The following is a 25,132-nucleotide window of genomic DNA, read 5'->3' as shown; positions in this document are numbered from 1 at the left end:
TTGACCTTGAGTGACCTTTTCAAGGCCAACTCAATGTGATCGATATTTTCTTAAATGGAACCCCCTATTTTTTATTGCATATTCTTGTAGCTTATCTCGAGAGCTTTTCAAAACACTATAATAAAGTATTTTTTTATTAAGTACTTTTTGAGTTATTTTATATTTTAATCTGACATATTTTGATATAAAAAATAAAATATCTTATAAAATATTTAGTTTTCGATAATCTTGCCGTAATATTTTTATGTGCAGAATAATGAGACAAATCAATTAGTGTAAAAAAAAAAAAAAAAAATTGTTTTTAAGAAAAAGTATGTAATTATTTACAATGTATTTTTTAAAACAATTATTTGTTTTTTTTTCACTCCTTCCAAGATATTTCAAGGGTCCGGGACTTTTTCCCCACCCTGTATATAACAGTAGATTCGGTAAATATATTTCACTATATGCAGATATCTACGCGAGGCACGGAGACTGATAGCGGGAATGGGATAATGCGGACTAATGCGGGTTGCCTGCCGCGTATAATACGGGAACTTATGGACACGGTGAGGGTACACAGTGAGATGAATGTCCACTTTCACGCCTCATTTACGGCGTGTCCCAGAGAGGTATCTGTTTCTTTTTCTCCTCTCACCCTAAAAAAATGCAGTAAATAACACGGTATATGTTTTCTTTAAACACGTTTCGAGCCAAAATAGTTCGGCGCCTATAACATCAGAATTATACGTTTACGTATGGATATGCAACTGATGACACACGTGTGTGCAACCACGCACGAGACGTCAGAATGCATATATACATGGGTTCGTGAATATATTCTTTTCCGCAATATTAGTTGCACAAATCCTTTGTAAAAAAAAGACACGAAACCAGAGACGACGTCAAGGTTGTACGTTTCTCTCTTTTCAGTATTTCTCCTGGACTTGCGAGTCCGTATTTGCTCGTTGCTTCAAGCGGATCGAAACTTTTCGTTACCGGAGAATTTCAAAAGAAACGATTCACATCCACCCAGGGAGAACACGGGCCGTACGCATGTTCGTCGCAGAATATAAGAGAGAAATCTCTTTTTCCGCGATGCGGTCGAATAAATATTTTTCCAGCGGACTGAAGCCCGCGATACCTACATATGTCGCTCGAGTCTTTCGACGGGCCTCGAGATAATATCGGCATCATCCTTGGAACAACACGAGATCTTTCTGTCTGAAGAGACATCTCTCTCCGTCTTTACAGTTCTGTGATAGATATGTATGCGTTTGTACGTGTCTACGTAGAACGCGTTTGTACGCATGGTTGGACCGCGAAGCTTCCGCCAGAGGTTGGCGTTGGTATCCACTTGATTAACGATGTTACGTTGCGGGAATGGAGCCGTGGCGGAGGCTGATCTGTTGATGTCAACCCGAAATTTAGCAATGTACTCGATGAGATACGTGTCTGTTACGCGCTCATATAGTTTAGACTTGTAATTTACAATTTAGAATCGCGCATTTTGTTGCTCATTTATTAATATCCTTCAGAGAATTATGATATTTCTGATATTACGACATTATGTTCCAATGTTATTTCATTACTTCGTTACTCGCAACATCGCGCCGTGCGTTTCTCATCAACGGGCGAAATAAGCGTGGTAACATTTCTGTGCCGACGACGTCGCCACAAGTAGACTTCTTTCAGCACGCTGAATGCAAGCATCGGCGACGCGACAGCTGGAAGAAAGGGTGTCTCGGTGGAGTTAGCGTGCTTAATTGAAATCAAGCCCGCGTCGCGGCGGAAGGTTCTTTGCGTTTAAGTAGACGCGCAGGACGGTAGCGAAAAAAAAAAAAGAGAGAAATACGATGTTTCGGGAATGAATGAGAGAATGGTTTTCCACGTTAAAGAATTATACCGAGCCGTAAGCTTAGCGAAGAGAACAGGCGCGTAACTAATCGGTTAAAAAATATTATTAGATAATTAAATTTTTTATTTTATTTTATTTTTATTTTATTTTACATAAGAACAATCGAGATTCGAAAGGAAAAGTCTATAAACGGATTTGACTCGATTTTAACATACACAGCGGATTCGTACGTTGTCCTTGTCGTACCGTGACCGACGAGGTAACTTTTCTTTGAAGACACAGTTTTCTTCCTTTCCTCGCTAAGCACTACCGAGAGCGTCTTATTTATTCATGCACTGCAGCCAGCTTGCGATTACCGGAGGAGACGGAGAATTGGTACGGAAAATAATTTAAAGACGAGTAAAATCCCTAAGCTGGCTCCTCGGCAGCTTTGCATACCTCGACATCATTTAAATGCAGCTTCGCCGTTTAATTGGTTATTTACATTTTATAGCGCGCTCTCTTCTCTCGGCGTTCCGGTGATTGAAAGCGATCTTTTTTCAAGTATCGCATATTGCGTAACGAACATACACGCGAATACGAGCAACGGAAATGCAAATAGCCGATACCGCTTAACGACAGTTTGCAATTCACCGGCAAGCTTTTTTTTTTTTTTCCCCCCCCCCCCAAAAAAAAAAAAAAAAAAAAAAACCACCCTCCCCACTAACCGAGCAAGATTCACCTCGAAGCAAATTCGGGGTGAGTCTGCCGATTTATTTCGCGGGCCATCCATCTTCGTGGCCTCTTAACTTTCCGCATTGAACATTATAAGGCAAATAAGAAGCCCCTCTTCGTCAAAATAACACTGACTCCCGGAAGGCAAAAGCTCGAGGCTTAATTCATCAAATTTCTCCCCCAGCCTTCGATCGCGCGTTCCCATACGTCTTGCACGCGGGAATCGATCATATACCGTGAGAGGCAAAGTTAATCCGTGCCTTCCCGCATTATGCGCGCCGTGTGGCTGGCTATATCGCGCTCGTATATCACTGGAACGATATACAGATTATACGGAGATGCGCGAGACACAGAGCGTGCGGCTAAGGGGATTAAGCCGATCAATGTCTCTTTTTGCGCGTATACGACATGTATTACATGCCGGCGATATTATTATACGTATACTGCCGTCGCTCATGAAACTCACGAGTAGTGAAACTGTGGTCCCACCAGTCAGTCCGGCAGAGATACGCCTTGAGATCGTCGGCGGTCCGGCCGACGATGACGACGGGCGGCGCGACCAGTGTCCTTATGCTCAGGAACACGCTGAACGTCAGGACGATGATGCCGAGACGCTTCAGCAGACTCGCGTCCGTTATTTTCACGGCCTTCGCCGACTTCACTCGGAAGATCACGGATATCCTGCGACCAGAACATCACAAATCTTCCGCTTCTTTTTTTTTTTTTAATTTTCCCATAGCGTTTTTATATTTCTTCATAGATTAATAAGCTGTTTCAAATTATTTGCGAAAAGTTACATCTATATGTACACTATGATGCTGCTGATCTTGAAATATATATATGGTGAAGAATTATATGTATTAAAAAGCGATCAAATATATACATGTCAAGAATATAAAATAATTAATAAAATTGATTAATAATTAAAATCGTTAATTTAATTGCAAGGTTGAAATTCGACTAAAGAGAGAAACTCTGTGAAAGATATAATGGAAATAATATAAAGTAAAGACGCACTTACTGCCGTGGTTAAAGCACTGTATCTCTGTAAATGAGAGAAAACCTTTCAAAATGTCAAAAATGTAGAAATAAAAAAATGATATTAAAAAAAAAAAAAAAACACGTCGAGTTAAATAAATAAATATGCGAGAGATATATGAAATATATGTAAATTTGATGAGCGACAATATCGGCGAAAAAAGAAGAACGATATTTATTTACTCGGGCTAAAGATAAATAAAGACGATGATGCAGTCACGTAAAACGATCGAAATAATGCCATTCGAGTGAGTAAAATACCACTTACCGCCACGTTTTGAGCATGAGTGCCCCGTATGTGAGAGAAAAGCCAATTTCTCGCAACCATACGCGAACAGTGCACGTGATGATGTTTGGCCTGGGGTACATAACTATGGTCTGCAACATAAGCAGAATGCGTGTCCTGCAAAATAATGTTGTTGACAAAACATCACCGGCGATTGCGCTACGCGCATCCATTTCCGTCTATTCATCCATAATTTCGTTCCTATTAGCCGTAATAATAAATTTTAATAACGCCATTTCGATAAGTCTGCCTCGACGCGAATTTATATTCGGCCCCGCAATATACATCATATAATTACTTAATTAAGATTAGATATTTAAAGCCTCACACGCGTTTTGGATACATGAAATTTCGAAATTGCGTCGAAAATGCTCAATGATTTTCTATCGAGTTCTTGCCTGTGTTATTTATGCAAAATAGAGAGATATTCATGATGAGACCAAATTTATCATTAATGAATGCTTGAATATCTAATTCTCGAATTTAACAGAATTTATATTTAATATATAGTATGAAATGCATACAAATATACGCATAGCACAATATAAAAGTAAAAATCGCATAATGTTTATTAAAATTCTATCTTATACATCCTCACAAATGAATTTTTAAATGTTTGTTTTATGCTTGAGAATTTTCTAAAAATGTCAATTCATTATTTGCCAAGCTGTTCTCCAAACTGGAGAATGGAAAATAACGATGAGAAAACACAGTTATTATTTTTCTTTTCGTTATATACTGCTGTTCAATTAAAATTATATTAAGATACTTATATAGGAAAGACCGTTTTTATCATTGTTATGAAAACCTGTCGTAAAAATAATGTGAGTAATATGAAAGAAGTCCGCTATGAAAAGTTGAGATAGAGTTAAAAAAGGAACAACAAAATTTTCGCTGAACGAGCACTTTACAGCGATTTTTCTCTTGTGCAAACATGAAGCTCTGACATGAGGCCATCGTGTAAAAATTTCAGACTTTAGCATACATGCACAGACTTACATAGACAAATTATAATTCTCAGAGATTAATAATTTTACAGAAAAAAAAAATTAAAAAATAGGAATTAATTTATATTAAGGAAAAAATTTTGCTTGTTATTTATTGTAAAAAATATTAAAATACGAGATCGCTTAAAATTGAGAATTTTATAATGTATTTCATATTTTATCTCCCGATGTGTATTCTGATGTATAAAATATGAAAAATCGTAAAATATTCACTTTTCAACTAAACTAGACTTTTAATACTTTTATACATAGAGTATCGATTTCTGATATGGTTTAAAAAGAATTGCGGCGATAAAGTAAAAAATAAAGATCCGGAGATATGAGGTGCTAATTTTATGTTCTCATTTTACAACATTTGATAATAACTTCTCCAGTTTTACTTTTATCGCTTCAAATATGAATTGCGAGAATTTTATCGCGCTCTCTCTCTCTCTCTCTCTCTTCGTCTCTTTAGATTTTTTTAGAAAAGAGTCACAGAGAATCCCATCTCTATCAACTATATCGAATTATTCTCGAAAATATAAATGTAAATTTTTTCTCACACGCGAGGTAATTGCTCCGGAGACAATTCTTGCTTCTACATTCAAGAATTGAGCTGACGCTGAGATTCGTGAAATATTACAAAGTCGTGAAACAATCCTCTTAATAAAATATTCCGAGAAAGGAAAGGGCGGATAAAAGAGAAATGGCAAGCGACTCGGATGCACCGCGAAACACGATGGCGGTCTCTTTGGATTTTCCAAGCTGTATCATACGATTTACACGACGGCAAGATATAACATCGAAGCTTTACGAGAAATGGAAAGCGTACCTTCATAAGCGGGCAAATGACGTCCCATTAAGAATAGCGCTACGGAGTTTAAGCGAAGCCATCTGGGAGTTCGTACCTCGTAAGAGCAAACATTACGTAGGCACGTATCCTCCTTATCCGGACGGGCTCCCAAGTTAAAGCATTCGAAATGTCTGAACCGCACATTGATACTAACCCTTGCTCACGGACGAGCTATTACTTCAGCGAGAGAAAAATTACCTTGCCATTCTGACGGAATAGGTCACATTACGGATGGCTCTTAAACGTGACGTCCGTGTACTCGAGAATATAACGATAGGGGATTTAGGTATTGGGGAAAATCTAAACGTTCGCGAATATAAATCTTGAAAAAATATAGCGTCGTATTTGACAAATTTCTACTGTCACGTTCCATTCTTCTCATTATAATTGAGTATGATAATTTATCTGGTTTAATTTCTGTTAGTTTAAAGCATAAAATTGCAGAATTTACTAGACTTGTTGGCCAAACTTAAGCCAAACTTTCTTCGCGAATTGTGCAGTCTTATGTGTGCTTGATAAACTTTACCGAGTAAAGTATCTTGCTATACAAACATCTCTCGTAAATGCTGAGTGTTTAAACTCTTATTAAATGACTACTATTATATTTATTATTTAACAGATGTCTAGTGATAAAAAGGAGATAATAAAAATAATATAAGCTATGTATTAAGTTTACAATATATATTCAATGCACATAATTGATAAATTATTATTTTATACGATTAATTTGCGCATAATTAATAACACAATAATATAATAATTTTGTAACATAAAAATAAAAATATTCCGATTATTTCTTGTTCTAAAATTTTCCTCAGAATATTAAATAAAATAATATATCCAAGAAACCTTCTTAATTATTATTGTATACGAAAAACTTATATTTGATACCTATTTAATACACATAGTAAAAATATTCATTTATTTTACTATTTATATTGCAAGGACCGATTCTTTCCTTCTCCCAAACGTGATTTCTCGCTTTTATCCAATTTGCTGCAACGATTACTTTAAATTTCATATTTTGATTTAAAATATTCCCCGGATAATGACATATTTGTTCACTATACATGTATATATAGGATATATTATGAAATGAAATTAAATTAAACATCTTTGCGCGTAAATTGAAAATCATTAATTAAATATTTCTCGCAACTTCTCGCACCTTTTCTAGAATAAATATCTTCTATAGATCTTGTTGTCATCTAAGAGCAAAGAGAACGCGAACGTGCGCGTACGTGAGGAAAATTCCTGGAATTTACGTTTATACAAATGACTTGTCGTCTACGAAATCGTCCCGGATTCGATAAAGCAGGTTTGTGAAATGTGATAGAAATTCCGCTATCAAGCCGATATATCACGTAAGAACGTGAGCGGAATACGTGTGTTACAGCAGCTGTCACGGCGGGTCAAAACCCAGAATAACCTAAATGTGATATCTTGAATTATTTTGTCCTACGTGATCTATGCAGTAGACAGCTTCCCACCACAATTGCGGAAACATGTCTCGTCTGGTAATAATACAGCGTAATAAGCGTAACAATCGCGAGTAGTAATAAGCTCCTCCTACGTTTGCTGACGTGAAAATTCAAGGTATGCCGTTTTCGAGTCGCTCCAAAAGGGAAACTCTAATTAACGATTTAATCGCAAAAATATAACAAAATAATATAATAATTTTGTAACAGGTAAAAATATCCCCATTATTTCTTGTTCTAAAATTCTTCTCAGAATATTAAATCGAGAAAAAATATATCCAAGAAACCTTTTTAATTATTATTGTATAAGAAAAATTTATATTTGAAATGTGTTTAATACACAGTCGTGGATATGAAAAAATCCATTTAAAAAATCATAATAATGATCGCAAAGCGAATTTTACGAGATTCTCGCGAAGAATCTGCAACCGGTTCCACATCGATCGGGGAACAACTGTCTTCGTACATTAATAGATGATTTTATCCGGTATATCCGCTTTAATTAGCGAAACATAGAGGTCATCAATAATTGGTGAATACACATAGTCGCGCCCCGATATGGGGAATCATGCGTTATCGTAATTGGCGCACGGGGCGCGCGCGCATATATTAAGGGTAGTAGTCGCAACAGATGCGGTTACAACCGGCGAGGGTCGTCGGATGCTGCGGCGGCATCTCCGCGCGCGCACGTGAGAAAGCTTTGTTATCGGGATTCTCTCTCTCTCTCTCTCTCAAAGGTGCGGTGCGCGGTGCGACGCGGCGCCGTCGACCCTCATGAATATGAAATGCGACCGGGGAAACGCATGCGACGGCGACGAGACACGTATACGTACCCAGATCTGTCTCTCTCTCTCTCTCTCTCTCTCTCTCTCGAGTACTCACCGTACAGTATATGAAGAAGGCGCCCAGGACGATCACGCGCAACAAAACCGGACTGGCCGCCCGCACCACCTGCAACAAATCATTTTGCTTATTAAATCACGCACCGCTGGCATCGTTCGAGCCGATAGCGCATGTATGTACAGCCGGATGCCACCAGGAACGCGCTAGTAAATAAAATAAGTGTCGGTGAAACCAGCGAGCGGAAGAGACTTCTTTTTATCCGAAATTCTCTGAACTGTGACGATAAATTATGGGATACTTTTTATATACCCTTCCGTCTCTTTGAATAGGAGCGTAGATTTTCTTGGTTTATATATAAATAAAAAATAGGAATTAATTTATATTAAGGAAAAAATTTTGCTTGTTATTTATTGTAAAAAATATTAAAATACGAGATCGCTTAAAATTGAGAATTTTATAATGTATTTCATATTTTATCTCCCGATGTGTATTCTGATGTATAAAATATGAAAAATCGTAAAATATTCACTTTTCAACTAAACTAGACTTTTAATACTTTTATACATAGAGTATCGATTTCTGATATGGTTTAAAAAGAATTGCGGCGATAAAGTAAAAAATAAAGATCCGGAGATATGAGGTGCTAATTTTATGTTCTCATTTTACAACATTTGATAATAACTTCTCCAGTTTTACTTTTATCGCTTCAAATATGAATTGCGAGAATTTTATCGCGCTCTCTCTCTCTCTCTCTCTCTCTCTCTCTCTCTTCGTCTCTTTAGATTTTTTTAGAAAAGAGTCACAGAGAATCCCATCTCTATCAACTATATCGAATTATTCTCGAAAATATAAATGTAAATTTTTTCTCACACGCGAGGTAATTGCTCCGGAGACAATTCTTGCTTCTACATTCAAGAATTGAGCTGACGCTGAGATTCGTGAAATATTACAAAGTCGTGAAACAATCCTCTTAATAAAATATTCCGAGAAAGGAAAGGGCGGATAAAAGAGAAATGGCAAGCGACTCGGATGCACCGCGAAACACGATGGCGGTCTCTTTGGATTTTCCAAGCTGTATCATACGATTTACACGACGGCAAGATATAACATCGAAGCTTTACGAGAAATGGAAAGCGTACCTTCATAAGCGGGCAAATGACGTCCCATTAAGAATAGCGCTACGGAGTTTAAGCGAAGCCATCTGGGAGTTCGTACCTCGTAAGAGCAAACATTACGTAGGCACGTATCCTCCTTATCCGGACGGGCTCCCAAGTTAAAGCATTCGAAATGTCTGAACCGCACATTGATACTAACCCTTGCTCACGGACGAGCTATTACTTCAGCGAGAGAAAAATTACCTTGCCATTCTGACGGAATAGGTCACATTACGGATGGCTCTTAAACGTGACGTCCGTGTACTCGAGAATATAACGATAGGGGATTTAGGTATTGGGGAAAATCTAAACGTTCGCGAATATAAATCTTGAAAAAATATAGCGTCGTATTTGACAAATTTCTACTGTCACGTTCCATTCTTCTCATTATAATTGAGTATGATAATTTATCTGGTTTAATTTCTGTTAGTTTAAAGCATAAAATTGCAGAATTTACTAGACTTGTTGGCCAAACTTAAGCCAAACTTTCTTCGCGAATTGTGCAGTCTTATGTGTGCTTGATAAACTTTACCGAGTAAAGTATCTTGCTATACAAACATCTCTCGTAAATGCTGAGTGTTTAAACTCTTATTAAATGACTACTATTATATTTATTATTTAACAGATGTCTAGTGATAAAAAGGAGATAATAAAAATAATATAAGCTATGTATTAAGTTTACAATATATATTCAATGCACATAATTGATAAATTATTATTTTATACGATTAATTTGCGCATAATTAATAACACAATAATATAATAATTTTGTAACATAAAAATAAAAATATTCCGATTATTTCTTGTTCTAAAATTTTCCTCAGAATATTAAATAAAATAATATATCCAAGAAACCTTCTTAATTATTATTGTATACGAAAAACTTATATTTGATACCTATTTAATACACATAGTAAAAATATTCATTTATTTTACTATTTATATTGCAAGGACCGATTCTTTCCTTCTCCCAAACGTGATTTCTCGCTTTTATCCAATTTGCTGCAACGATTACTTTAAATTTCATATTTTGATTTAAAATATTCCCCGGATAATGACATATTTGTTCACTATACATGTATATATAGGATATATTATGAAATGAAATTAAATTAAACATCTTTGCGCGTAAATTGAAAATCATTAATTAAATATTTCTCGCAACTTCTCGCACCTTTTCTAGAATAAATATCTTCTATAGATCTTGTTGTCATCTAAGAGCAAAGAGAACGCGAACGTGCGCGTACGTGAGGAAAATTCCTGGAATTTACGTTTATACAAATGACTTGTCGTCTACGAAATCGTCCCGGATTCGATAAAGCAGGTTTGTGAAATGTGATAGAAATTCCGCTATCAAGCCGATATATCACGTAAGAACGTGAGCGGAATACGTGTGTTACAGCAGCTGTCACGGCGGGTCAAAACCCAGAATAACCTAAATGTGATATCTTGAATTATTTTGTCCTACGTGATCTATGCAGTAGACAGCTTCCCACCACAATTGCGGAAACATGTCTCGTCTGGTAATAATACAGCGTAATAAGCGTAACAATCGCGAGTAGTAATAAGCTCCTCCTACGTTTGCTGACGTGAAAATTCAAGGTATGCCGTTTTCGAGTCGCTCCAAAAGGGAAACTCTAATTAACGATTTAATCGCAAAAATATAACAAAATAATATAATAATTTTGTAACAGGTAAAAATATCCCCATTATTTCTTGTTCTAAAATTCTTCTCAGAATATTAAATCGAGAAAAAATATATCCAAGAAACCTTTTTAATTATTATTGTATAAGAAAAATTTATATTTGAAATGTGTTTAATACACAGTCGTGGATATGAAAAAATCCATTTAAAAAATCATAATAATGATCGCAAAGCGAATTTTACGAGACTCTCGCGAAGAATCTGCAACCGGTTCCACATCGATCGGGGAACAACTGTCTTCGTACATTAATAGATGATTTTATCCGGTATATCCGCTTTAATTAGCGAAACATAGAGGTCATCAATAATTGGTGAATACACATAGTCGCGCCCCGATATGGGGAATCATGCGTTATCGTAATTGGCGCACGGGGCGCGCGCGCATATATTAAGGGTAGTAGTCGCAACAGATGCGGTTACAACCGGCGAGGGTCGTCGGATACTGCGGCGGCATCTCCGCGCGCGCACGTGAGAAAGCTTTGTTATCGGGATTCTCTCTCTCTCTCTCTCTCAAAGGTGCGGTGCGCGGTGCGACGCGGCGCCGTCGACCCTCATGAATATGAAATGCGACCGGGGAAACGCATGCGACGGCGACGAGACACGTATACGTTATCGCGTCTGTCTCTCTCTCTCTCTCTCTCTCTCTCTCTCGAGTACTCACCGTACAGTATATGAAGAAGGCGCCCAGGACGATCACGCGCAACAAAACCGGACTGGCCGCCCGCACCACCTGCAACAAATCATTTTGCTTATTAAATCACGCACCGCTGGCATCGTTCGAGCCGATAGCGCATGTATGTACAGCCGGATGCCACCAGGAACGCGCTAGTAAATAAAATAAGTGTCGGTGAAACCAGCGAGCGGAAGAGACTTCTTTTTATCCGAAATTCTCTGAACTGTGACGATAAATTATGGGATACTTTTTATATACCCTTCCGTCTCTTTGAATAGGAGCGTAGATTTTCTTGGAGTATTAGTTTTCCCTGCAAATTCTCGGAACTCTTTCCGATTCTTCGATTATTAAATTTTTTAATATATATATTCGAATTTGGGAATTTAAAAATCCTTAAGTTCTTGTTTTTTAAATTCTTTTTTTAATTTAACAAATATAAAGTTATATATAATTAAAAAATCATAGATAATTTCGTTTTTTAAATTTCTTAACAAAATAATTGGGATTTCTCGATGCCGTATTTTGTGTTATACGTTATTTAAGAGTATTTCCCTCCGAATGCTTTATTTATGTGCTGCCAGCTGTTTCCGCAACACATTGTGCGCCCTAAAGTTTATATTCAAAATATATACGTTTGTTATACACATAGATAAACGGGATGTGTATTCGAAAGCATGCTCACTATTCATACCTCTCAAAGAACTGATTTTGTGTCATATAAACAAAATGTATTTATTTATGGAGAAAAGCGTGGTTTCCACGATATTTTTTTCTGTTTAGCAACTAGTTTATTTAAAAGTCAGTGAAAAGCAGGATAAAAAGCAATCAAGATATATCCATGATCCTGAGGACAAAAAATAGTGTAGTTTCAAAAAAATCGGAGGGTTCACCTATTCGGAACTTTATCCAAATATTTTTAAATAAAAATACGCGCGCGCTAATAATTTTAAATAAAATGTTCATCTTTTTACTTTATCGCGATATTCGATTAGTATACTTACAAGAATTTTAACACGCCGAAAAGATTTTAATATGTTATAATCGCGTGTTGCGAGAGTTGCCATAAAAAAAAAAAAATCTACGAAGAAAAGAAACTATGCAAAGCAAATATGTAGATAAAACGATTCTTGTTTGAATGTTCTTTGTGTTTAATATCTCGTAATATACGTCGGATATATTCCTTACATGTTTGTAAAGCGCTTATAAATCTCGCTTATATAAATTCCATTTTTTTTTTTTTTTTGCTCATGTTGCAAACACTAAACGTTATTACAGTATCGTTCGGTAAACATGACCTTTGAGATTATATGAAACCCGCCCGTGAATTGCTTAAAAAAGCGGCATGCAAATACATATATGTATATACACAAGGTACACACGTTTTCTGCCGGAAAAAGCTGGAAGATAGCGCGATACCATCAGCTTGGAATATTTTAACTCGGCTAACGTGCAACGCGAAATGAAGCACGCTAGTTTTACCGGCGCGTTTCAAAATACGTGACAACTTTTTTACTAGACATCAACACAACGGCACACGTGCGTGGCTAATGAAGAAAAGTCACGTCGTGTAGAAACGACGAGACGTTTAACTCATAAATCAAAATAAGTAAAAATACTCCGTATGTAAAAATAGTCTAGAAATCTGAATTTTCAATTGCTTTTATGCAACTTATGAATTCATTATATTTCCTTTGAGAGAAAATCGATGCTAATGAAGATGGAACACCTTGTACGTATTATAATACGATAAGTCTTGTAACTCGCGATAACATCCCGAGAAAAAATACACTTGTGTAATTATATAAGATCGTATATAATTAGATCCGAAATTTCGCGCGATATATGATCTGGCCATATGTAATTAAATCTGAAATTTGACGCGATATGATCTGGCCATATATGATAATATCTGAAATTTGATATATGATCTTACCTTTATATAATCACATTCGATTAGATCTGATTATTGTATACGAAACAGATCTGACCGAGAATATTACACTCAAAAAAGTGGTATTGCAACTACAGCAAAAATTTTCTGGGTGCGCAAAATTAACTGAGGTACATAAATGATTAGCAAATACTGTGATATCGCATATGTTTCGCATTTAATCAATCTAAGTGACAGAGACAGAATTTATATCTGAACTGTTTGTGAAATTTAGAAAGAATGTTTTTCTGTGGCGCCTATCCATGTTAAGGCCAATCATACTTGTTATAAAGTTTGGCTGTGGTACACAGAAAAAATTAGCGGCAAGAAACAAATGAATATATAATCCTCACATCTAACATATTTGTATAACGCGCCCAATCTATCTAGCTCTTTTAAACAATTTCTCTCAATTTTTCGATGCTGCAGTTATAATTGGCAGTTATATTTCTCACAAAGATCGTTCTAGCTGTAGTATCGAAACTCATATTTATCCAATGCAGTGATTAACATTTGGCAATGGGACCTAAATTTTCTAGAAGATATTATTAGAATGGTGCTGCTATAAATTCTATATGTAACAGACAATATTCTAACAGATACAAAAAATAGCGATAAATTTTTGTTGTGACACCTAGAAATCTACCTATATCAGCAAGACATTTTTTTGAGTGTATATAAAGATAAGATCATATCGGACGTCTCATATAATCGTATAAAATTACAAATGTTATCATATATAATCGTATAAATATAATCGTATAAAATTACATATGTTATTATATGTCATTATATATATGATTTTGTATAATCACATAAAGTCCATTTTTTCTCAGGATCTAACAGATTTTACAGAACGTTTTACACAGAGCGAACGGCCTTATTCAAGCGCTTTATTATCACCGCCCGAATTCTTTGAGGAAAGTTGATATATAATATGACGGTATATAAATGTGCCACGTACCATACATTTCATCTATTTTCGCGCTTTCATACGATATGCAAGAAGCGTACCGAGGTAAAGGAAAGGTCTCGCGATGGGAAACGCCGCAAAATCCGCCGCAGCGTGGAATATACCAGGGGGAGAGAATAATAGCGAATAAAGTGAGTTAAAGTTCATCCCCTTCTCCCCAACCTCCCCGTCCACCCCCGCAACAAAGCTAATTTCCCGTTCGCGTGTCCCGACTGTTTCATTCGCGCTCTCTCTAGGACGGACTTATTTGTTGCTTCCGTTCTACCCAGTTTTCCTCGTCGCCTCATCTCGTGTACCGCTGACAAAAATAAAGAAAGAGACAGCTCTCTCTCGTTCTCTCCCTCTTTAACCCTCTCCAGGAATAGCATAGGCTATTAGCGCTACCAGAGATAAAAGTGCAGCTTCCCCCTTCTCGGAAGTAGCGATTTACGCGAATTACCGAAGCGGTAAGTAAGTTCAGGAAGGATGGTATCTGCAGTTCGCCAACTTCGTCGGGAGACGAATCTGCCGTAACGAGCTCTCTCCGACGAGAAACGATCACCGCCACTTTGAGGTGAAGCCTCACTCGAAGAACGTCGGCACAACATCAAAATTTATTTTTATTTTTATTTTTTTTTTTTCGAAGTTTGCTCTCTAAAGTGCTTTATATGAGTAAAGGCAAATTATAAACGATCCTCTTCCTTTTCCTTCCATCTTTCTTTTTACATGGAATCGATGTAGTCTTCGAGTTGCAAGTAATTAAAAAGTTAAATTACAAAACTTAATAGCAGTTAAGCTTCGGAAAATTTGACTAATGCTGATCTCGTCTGATGAGTACAATAATATAATTGAAACTCGCACAATTTACCGTATAAACCTTGGATATTATTGTTGTACGAAGTTGTCAGCGTAAACTCGAATAGGGTATAAACGGAGAAGCGATACTTGGAACATAAACTAATATATCGCGAATTAAAGAGGACGGATGTGACAAATCCGGGATCTTTAGATACTAAAATTTCTCTCAGTATATACATATTATAATTGACGTATTATTTTATTTTTACCATTAAGGGGGCACACTCGTTTGAACCTTTGAAAAATGAGTACATTTTTTAGATTTTTTTGCAGCGCAACAATTTGATAAAAACTTTTTTTTTTACGATTTTAATACAATATTATTAAGTACTTCAATAAAAATGTTCATTTATTTTTACCATTAAGGGGGCACACTCGTTTGAACCTTTGAAAAATGAGTACATTTTTTAGATTTTTTTTGCAGCGCAACAATTTGATAAAAACTTTTTTTTTTTACGATTTTAATACAATATTATTAAGTACCTCAATAAAAATTTTCAGCTCAAAAAAAATTTTTTTTAAAGTTATACAAATATTCGTAGATTTATGTTTTCATAGACGGTATGCATGAACACTCGGATTACATTCGACGGATTGACTTCAAATTTTGCATGCGAACTCCTAATAAGATTCGCATCTGCTAAGCCTTTTTTAATCTGATTTTCCATTTTTTTTTTTATAAACAAAAAAAGATGGATTTTTTTTCAAAAAGAACGAAACTTTTTTTCAACACGCCGCCGTTTTATTATTTTTTAAAATTTTGAAAAAATGCTTGAATAGCAGATAGCTATTAATATGTTTAATAAAAAAAAGCTTGTATTTTTGATTTCGGATATGATCTACGAACTTTTTCAAGCACACTGTGTAATCACCTAAAATTTGGAGGAGCTCAGCGAATATTTCCATAACTTTAAAAAATTTTTTTTTTTTAAGCTGAAAATTTTTATTTGAATAGTTAATAATATTGTATTAATATCGCAAAAAAAAAATCAAAAATTTTTATCAAGTTGTTGCTCTGCAAAAAAATCTAGAAAATGTATTGATTTTTCGAGATTTCAAACGGATATGCTTTCTTAAGGAATTCTACCTTCCTGATCCCTTTCGATCCCTCCCTTCTCGACGAAGTAATTTCGAGTGGAAATAAAATATATTGTGAAAAAAAAGCCGCAAGTTAGAAATGGAATTTGCGTAAATTCTATGAGCCAGTATTATAATACGCACGAGTTCCATTAATCTGATTTCAAGATAATCCAAGCTGCGTCCACAGACGATTATTACGACTCTCTGTTGGGATATACTCCGAATATACATATATATATACCATTTGCCGCTTCATAAGACAGATTACGCAGCGATATTAAGCTTGTAAATCGTGACTCGAATATGGATGCTTGCAGGACGACATCGAATGACCAAATTTGCTTGTGCTAAGCTCGCTTCGGCTCGTTTATCTTCCAACTCAGATTTATTAATAGAGCCATTAAGGGAAAGAAGAAAGCGATTATCCCATTCTCCTCTTTGCCTCGTCATTTAAATCAAATTAAAACATACTTTACTCTAATTACGTCATACATTATTAAATCATTAATCTTAGTATCTTCAATTAGCATGAGATAACTTCACAAACTGATGATATTTAGAAGAGAGAATGTACAATTAATTGTTAATAATAAAATTAACAATCGTTAGGTCAAAGCCTTTCAATTTCTTCCAAGATATTTGAATTTCTAATATTTTTTATATTTACAATATTTAATTCTTTGTTGAAATTAATTTTTAATTAAAAAAAAAAGTTGCTCTCTCTCTCTCTCTCTCTTCTTGATTTTTCGCATCGCAATCGTTTTTCACGGTGGCTTTACAGAACACCACGCGCGATTTTAATGCACGGGATTCTCGGGACACGTCGCGTGTTTTACAGGCCCCCGGATCCCATCTATCGAGAATTAAGAGGCAGAGAGGGGCTGGTGGAGTCATTTCATTCCGCCACGGCGACGGTTCGCCGCCACCAATTTCAGGATTACGGTGACAGTACACCACGGAAAATCTGGCCGTTTCTCTGGCCGTTGGAGGATCCAACGAGGACCGCACATATTTCGCAACTCTCGCGAAATTATCGTCGAGAACGCGCGCGACGATCCTTCCACTCCTCCCTCCCTCCCTCGTTCTCCGGCTACCTTTGCTCTCTCCTCGCTTTCAATTAAAATGGATCCTCGCGGGGATTATTCGCGTCGCTTTCTCGCATTTACGATATCGCGAATATCTCTCGAAAGCGGGAATGGTTTATGTCTCACGCGCGTCAAAGGGTCTGATTATCCCGGCATCGAGATTTCACGATCCGCGAGAACGTCGGGTAATTTTTCGAACTTTCTAAAAGGATACACCTTAATGAAGAAACTCGCGAAATTATATACAACCTCCGCCGCGAGGGCGCAAAACTGTATAATTAGCCACGGAGGAAAATTCATCCGACGGGAAAAAGAGCCGGGGGGAAAAAAGTTCTTGACATAAATCATATTCACCGATTATACATTCCGCGAAGTTGAATTCATAAAGCCGCTTCTTTTTCTCTTCAGCCAAATGGCGATATTCCAGAAGCCATTAACGATCGCGAATACTCCGGGAAGCAAATATTAAATATTAAATATTAAAATAAATATTTTAATATTCGATATATATTCTGATATCAAGTATTAAAATAATTTAATTTATTAAATAAACAAGAAAAACGTTCGAATGCTCGAATAATTATTTAAATAAACGATCCCATCTTCGGCACAAACCTACAATCGCGAAATATATACAAGCGTCGTGACATAATTATTGGATCGCGAGACACTCGTTTATCAGATAGCGTTTAAAGGGACCCTCGTACACAATCTCCGGTAGCTTTACACCTAGGATAAGTGCCTTTCAAACAATCACGAGAGATATCAGAGGCTGCGATCTAAGCTGAATAAGATTAAACGTGTTAAAACCCCGATTTATTCGATCGGCTATTAAGATTAACCGTAATGTGACACTACTTCCGTGCTTTTGTCGCGTCGTTTCAAGCGTAAAATGCAAATGGTGCGATCGGTCTGTGCGAACATGTTGGAAATCCAACGATAGAAATTGTGCGGAGAAACGAGAAATTGTTTCTCGACAATAATATATGCAAATATAAGATAATTCATCAGAAACTCGTGCGATTTAAAACGCATTTTTGAAAATTTTATTAGATTTATCATCTCGTTTCTACGTAACATCTTCGAAATGTCAACTTGAATAGAACGATATCGAATATCCAATTACGGTCTTACATGGCTTTCACTAAATCATGGATTTCGGACGAAATGGCATCCGTGCCAGAGATATTTCATTATGGATATTATGGGCTTTTGTTGTTTCTGTTTGGACTAGAAATTTATATGCTTGTCTAGAATAGATCCTATCACGATTTTGGAAATTTATGGACTCGTGTTGTTTTCGAACGAATCGATTCGAATATATAGGATATTTCGAATTCATATATTTCATATATTTGTCATGATTTTATTCTAATGATTTACCTAAACTTTATTTAAACTTTCAAAGTACAAAGATTAGACTTCAATATCTTTCCACGCAAGCAGAAAATATTTTTTTTTTTTCCAAAATGATAAAATTTTTAAAGAAACGCGAGTTGAAATTTTTTATCACTACTCTTTCTTTATCTTTAAAGTAAATACTGCTTCTTAATTAACAAGGCTATTCATTAAGAAGCAGTATTTGCTTTAAACTATTAAAAATATATTATATTGCTTCTGGCGGAAAAGATTGAAAGAGCGCTCTAATATTGATACGCGAACTTCTTTTTTTAGATTGTTTATCGAGAAACATAATATATAATTAAAAGAATGAACATTGTTTGTATAGGACGTTATATCTTTGAAAAAACAATGTGAAACGTTTCTGCACTATTTTTCACGGAACGGATAGGATGTCACCCATAGTTTGGCAAACTCCGTTGTAAAGAGTTACGGCTCTTACCTTCACGTGCCCGTATTTCCATGTGAAAAGAACGACGACTGGCAGACAAGCGATGATGCAGCACTCCAGGATAAGTATCGCCGTTCGCATCAACCAGTTCAGGGATACGACGCAAGGCGAGCCGTCCTCGCAGGATTCGCATCCTTCGGCGCACGGCAGGCATTCGAACACTCCATCCTCGACATATTGGTTCTTCTCGCTCTGTTGACAAACGTGAAATTATTTTCCTTACGGTGAGGCGACGATATTTCGCGAAGAAATGTAAAACATGCTAACCGCTATTCTTCAAAATTAGTTATCGAGATTGAATGGACGAAGAGAAGATGTTTCTTATCTTTAGAGAAAACGTGTTCAATGAATCGATTTTTTGTGTCTAGAAATATATTTTCGTGTCATAAATTAAATTAAATGTCATAAATTAAATGATGTACAAATTTTGTAATTTATTTTGAGTCGTAATTGTAATAGCTTTGGTAATTAATAATTCCGCTTATTTGACTATATAATTTTTTCTTTATATATATTTTCAGATAATAGTCGCCTAAAAATAAATTAAAGTTGACGCATGTCATGAAAAAGTAGTTTAAAAAATAAAATGGCAAAGATTTATCTATAAAATGTACATTTTTTTTGCGATCAAGATAGCACGAGGGAAATTTTCATCATCGATTTTTAAAGGAAAAAACTTTTTTCATTACGTATAATATTTTAGACGTCTCTCAACATGCGAGATGTTAACAGATGTGTTAAAAAAATATAATTATTTTTGAATTGCCTCTTTTGTACGGATGTTTCGCATGAAAAACTAAGGGACGTAATAATTTTTCCGAGCTCCTTTCGCCTCCGACGTTCTTTCAAGCCGACAATGCGCGCATCAGAACGTTGTCCACGATGTTCGTCGAAAAAAAGGTGACACGTCGTTAATATCCAAGCTCCGGTTATTAAGGATATTTGGCGGCGGAGGTGTCATCCATTGTAACCGTCGCGGTTACAAACGGTCGCGCCGACTACGCGAGGGGCGCGACTGCAAAATGGTTTTGTCACCATGCGCAATGGAAATGCCCATCAAATGACAAAAGGTACGTAACATACGGTGACAATAGATGATTTCATCGCGCCACGCTGTCGATATCCATTTTGCTTCTACGGGCGCGAAAGTGACGGCTGGCCGGACGGACGGAAAAACTACGCGCGACTGGAAAAAAAAAAGTAATTTCTCCCCGCCTTCGTAAATAGAATGCGTTACGCTGTACGTCGTAACGCTGTTGCCGCTACAAAGATTTAATTGCTCTCTCGCGACAATCTATTCTGCGATCCTATTTCCGAAGCCGGAAAAAAGCTGGATACGACGACGAAAATGGAACGCGATCTGATAACAACTGAAGATTTCTCTTAGATTCTATTTTTTTTTATATACGACTCAACGAAAAATTAAATTTTTATGATTAATAATTAGATATGTTTTATTTATATATATCAGGTCTACCGGAAAGTTCTGTCCGTTTTTGGAATAAAACAAAATACAAATTTTTATTACCGTCAATAAACTTTATTAAATAATGTAATTGCCATTATTCGGAGAAGTATTGTCAGCAACTGGATAATTTAAATACAGCAGTCCAAGAAAAGAGGCCGGCGATGTACAATAGGAAGAACATCATACTGCATCATGATAATGCCAGGCCACATGCTGCTTTGGATACTCGTCAAAAAATTGCAGAACTAGGCTGGAAAATTCTGTCGCATCCACCATATTCCCCGGACTTAGCACCCACCGACTATCACTTGTTTTTGTCCTTACAAAATTTTTTGAGGGGCAAAAAATTAAAAAATGAAGAAGATATCAAACAAGCACTGGTTCAATTTTTCGCATCAAAAGATAAAACATTTTTCGAAAATGGGATATACAAATTGCCCTCACGCTGGCAAGAAATCATTAATAATAATGGCAATTACATTATTTAATAAAGTTTATTGACGGTAATAAAAATTTGTATTTTGTTTTATTCCAAAAACGGACAGAACTTTCCGGTAGACCTAATATAATATCGGTAAATATGATATATTGTTGGGAACAGAAAAGGTCGCGGGAAAATCAATACGAATTTTACCACATTGTCAATTCGTTATGCTTTAATTATTCCGCGACGCGCAATCGCTATCGGACAAAAAAAAACATTCGGACGGGAAACGTGATAATTTATAGCGAGCGTAAACGCAAAACGTAACGAGACTTTTATTATTGAAACCTAGGGTTACACAATTCTCCATCCCACTCGTTGCCGGTGAAAAAACTCCACCGCGTCTCTGACTTTAAGCCGACGGAAGGACGCGCTTTAATTGGACTCGTTGAAAGCGACACGGGACAATACCTCATTGCTATCCATTATTCTTTGTCGGATTATTGTTCGTTGCCTATCTTCAAGCTCGCGGCTCGAAACATGCGCGTCAATAGCATTGCTCTGCAATTGGCGCAAACGCATAATCACGTTTCGCCTCGAGAGAAAGGAAAAAGAAGTATTACGTAATTAATTAATCATTATACAATCTTGGTTGCTGTTACCAACAAGTACTATTTCAATATAGATTTAATGTAATAATAGATTCCATAGAGTTGGTACATAAATTATTTGATTTATTAAATATTTTATGTGTTCTATTTTCAATTATTCCGGATTGTTCCCCTTCGAGATGAATCAGCTTTCATGATGCAGAGTCACGAAGAGGTCGCGATCGTAATTTCGGTCGAGACAAGATCGTGAGAATCCCTTAGGTTAAATCTAATCCGAGCAGGAGGAAGATTAATGGAGGTGACGTTACTTGTAGTTCGCGTTTGCCCGTTTGTTCCTTCGAAAACTAAATGTCGACCTCAAGATTGAAACAAGAATAAGGCGGAAGAGAATCTTGGAAACATTGATGATGACTCATCTTTATTGCTCATATTAATACCGAGATCCTTAACTATACGATGATTAATCTCGCGATTAATCGTATCACTTTTTTACGAGCAAATGTCAAACAAGACGAATGTATATTTCGAAAAATATTAATGACTAATTTTATCAAAAAAATAGAAATAAAAAATTAAAATAAAATTGGACAAAATAATTTGATTGTGTCATAAATTATAAAAATTATATCGATTGTTAATAAAATTTATTCTATCGTAATAAACACGGTCGATGAAAAACATTTTGTAGAGTGTCAAACGCATAATGAAGTATCTTCGATGATAAGAAATATAACGACGTGAAATCTTACAAAGGTACGAGACCGAATTTATCAGGCGTCGCTTCGCGAAACTTCGTTTTTCGTGTCGAAAAATGTTCTTCGCGAGCAGGTAAAGCCGTCCTTTTTGATTACGCGGTTTACGTTCCGAATGTAATTAAGGTAACGAATATCGCGCGCAGGAAAGATGGGAGCGTGTTTCGTTGTCTCGACCAGTTTTTGCTCGCACTCGAATGTCGCCTCTTTAACACAGTAAAGGTCTCCAGGAAGACAGGAGTGACTGAAGAAGGAAAGAAAGAGGAGGGAAGAGAGTAGGGCGAAAAGAGAATCGAAGTTCCCGACAGCACTCCGTGGGACCCTCGGGGCCGCGCTTAATTGGATCGAATCGAGTCGAGGCAACGACGAGGAAGAGTCACCGCTCGTACGCTCGTTTCGCGTCTTAAATTTCAATTATTTCGAACTGCGATCAGAGACCCTTGGATCAAAACGTCGGTTTATTTGTCGTTAATAAAACACAAACGCTTTCCTTCTGACTGGACTGAGATTAATTGGAAAAACTTGGAGCGTTTGAACTCGCTAAAATAACTAACGTTCGATTCCAGATTATACCTCTGTTGTGAGCGATATCTTTAATGTAAGTTCTATCTCTTCTTTTTTTGTGATGCGAGCAAGAGAATTTAACAATAAATAAAGTTAATTGGAAAGATACTTTTAAAGAAGACAGATTTTTTTTTTATATAAATTAGAAAATATGTAAGAGATACACGGAGAATATTTTATATTTATATATACACACACACTATATTTATGCATTAATATAAAATTGATCACTTACTGTGGAAAGAGACGTTTAATTTAAAAAATAACAAATAAAATAAATTAAATAAATTGTAAATTACTCATCTCACAGTTACTCCTCGCTGTCGCCCAATGCCTCTCTTTCCCCTCTTGCTTCTCCTTTGCTGCCCTTTTATGACACTTTTGCATGACACTCACGAAAACACGGTTAATTACGATCACGGGCGCACTAATTGGTGGAATACGACGATCGCGTGACACTTTACAGGGCGCTTCCAATGTATAATCATCGTGCGCGACACGCACTTTATTTCATTGATGAGAGAACAACGTGAAAATTATGGCGCTCGAAAATTTTGCTATTCAAATTCACGCGTCACTTGCTGCGGTGACATTTAACAGATAATATACACTTTCGTTTTACAATTACTCACCTGGTATTATAAAGTTTGGAATACGAATTAAACATAAATATTCAAGGATTGTGCAATATTCAAAGATATAGTTAAGTTTGTCGACTGTTTGCACGACTAATTTTGAATAAATTTTGCGGGATATGCGTTTTGACAAATTGCAACGATGGATTATAGAAACGCCAAATTTATTATGCGCGATTGATAAATATTAAAATGTAGGATTAATAACGCAGGAAAAAAAATATTAAAATGCAGGATTAATGTACTTATTATAATTGAACATATCGCGACGCTGTTCGATCAGCCTCGTAAACGCAAACGTTTTGTTAATGACCGTAAATGGCATTGGCGACTTCACTTTGATATCGCGCGATATTACGCGAGTCGAGTTAATGGCTAGTTGAGAGGCAATGTACCGTCCCGAAATATATATAATCGAAATTCACGATATTGCATGCGAGATACATAATAAATCCCGCGAAATAAATTATTAATTAACGGTCGATATATCATCGGTTTTCCTTTACTTGTATTATTCGATCCGGTAATCGTATATTACTCCCGATAATTATAGGCAAATAATGCTTAAATCGGTGAAAAATTTTAAACGCGGTATATATTCATATCTAAATAAATTAAAGAAATAATTATCGTTTTAAATATTGAGAAATAAAATAATAATTACCCTTCCCTAATGCTTCATTTTCTTCTCGTCCATATTTTAGAAAAATAAATTGGTAGCGACATATTATCGTAGTATTTTTCGAGACACGATCGTGAGAAGTACTGGAAGACGTCAAATGCGTAATAATTACAATTATTGGTTATTAGTTAGCGTGATTCGTATGAACATTGCGACGACAGCTATTTATCGAAGCAATATTTCGCGTAATATATTTGGAAGAAGAATCTCGGAACGACATGAGATGGAAATTATAAATTGTTTTGTTATGATAAAACAAATAAGTTAATTTGTTAGTAATTGTAAAATGTTTACGGGCATATAATGACTTCTTTAAATATACCTCGAATATATTTTGCCTCGCGCTGTAATTTGAATTTTTCGCTTGTTTTCAAATGTAATTAACCCATCATTTTCATATCAAAAATTTTGAGTAATATACAAACCAGGGTAAAATAATTCACATAATGAAAAGCCCCGTGATATATCGATCGTTTATTAATATAATGCATTTATATATTCCGCGGTATTTATATATCGCGTGTGCAATATTGAATTTTGAATGACGTATTTTTGGACGGCACAACGGATCTTTTGACTAATCATTTACTTGAATGGTATCGCACGATATCAAAGTGAGATTGTTTGTGAATGATATTTTCAAGTTTTTTGATGATTAATGATACATGTCGT

The 25,132-nt window shown here is 36.0% G+C and overlaps 1 protein-coding gene across 1 annotated transcript in view; it reads right to left on the bottom strand.

The window, feature by feature from the left end:
- LOC115240265 (probable G-protein coupled receptor 158) overlaps positions 1-25,132 on the bottom strand; it is a 115,253-nt gene that overhangs the window by 12,120 nt on the left and 78,001 nt on the right. Inside the window, exons 5-8 of the mRNA XM_029815322.1 lie at positions 19,316-19,516; positions 11,556-11,624; positions 3,858-3,967; positions 3,018-3,232 (exon numbers count right to left, since the gene is read on the bottom strand). Coding sequence (XP_029671182.1) covers positions 3,018-3,232; positions 3,858-3,967; positions 11,556-11,624; positions 19,316-19,516 — 595 coding nt within the window. The remainder of the gene's footprint in view (positions 1-3,017; positions 3,233-3,857; positions 3,968-11,555; positions 11,625-19,315; positions 19,517-25,132) is intronic.

Source organism: Formica exsecta, unplaced genomic scaffold (genome assembly GCF_003651465.1).
Source record: "Formica exsecta isolate Colony F162 unplaced genomic scaffold, ASM365146v1 scaffold423, whole genome shotgun sequence".
Taxonomy (NCBI): domain Eukaryota; kingdom Metazoa; phylum Arthropoda; class Insecta; order Hymenoptera; family Formicidae; genus Formica; species Formica exsecta.
Note: the sequence above shows the minus strand (reverse complement) of the source record. Positions and strands in the feature narration are given on the sequence as shown.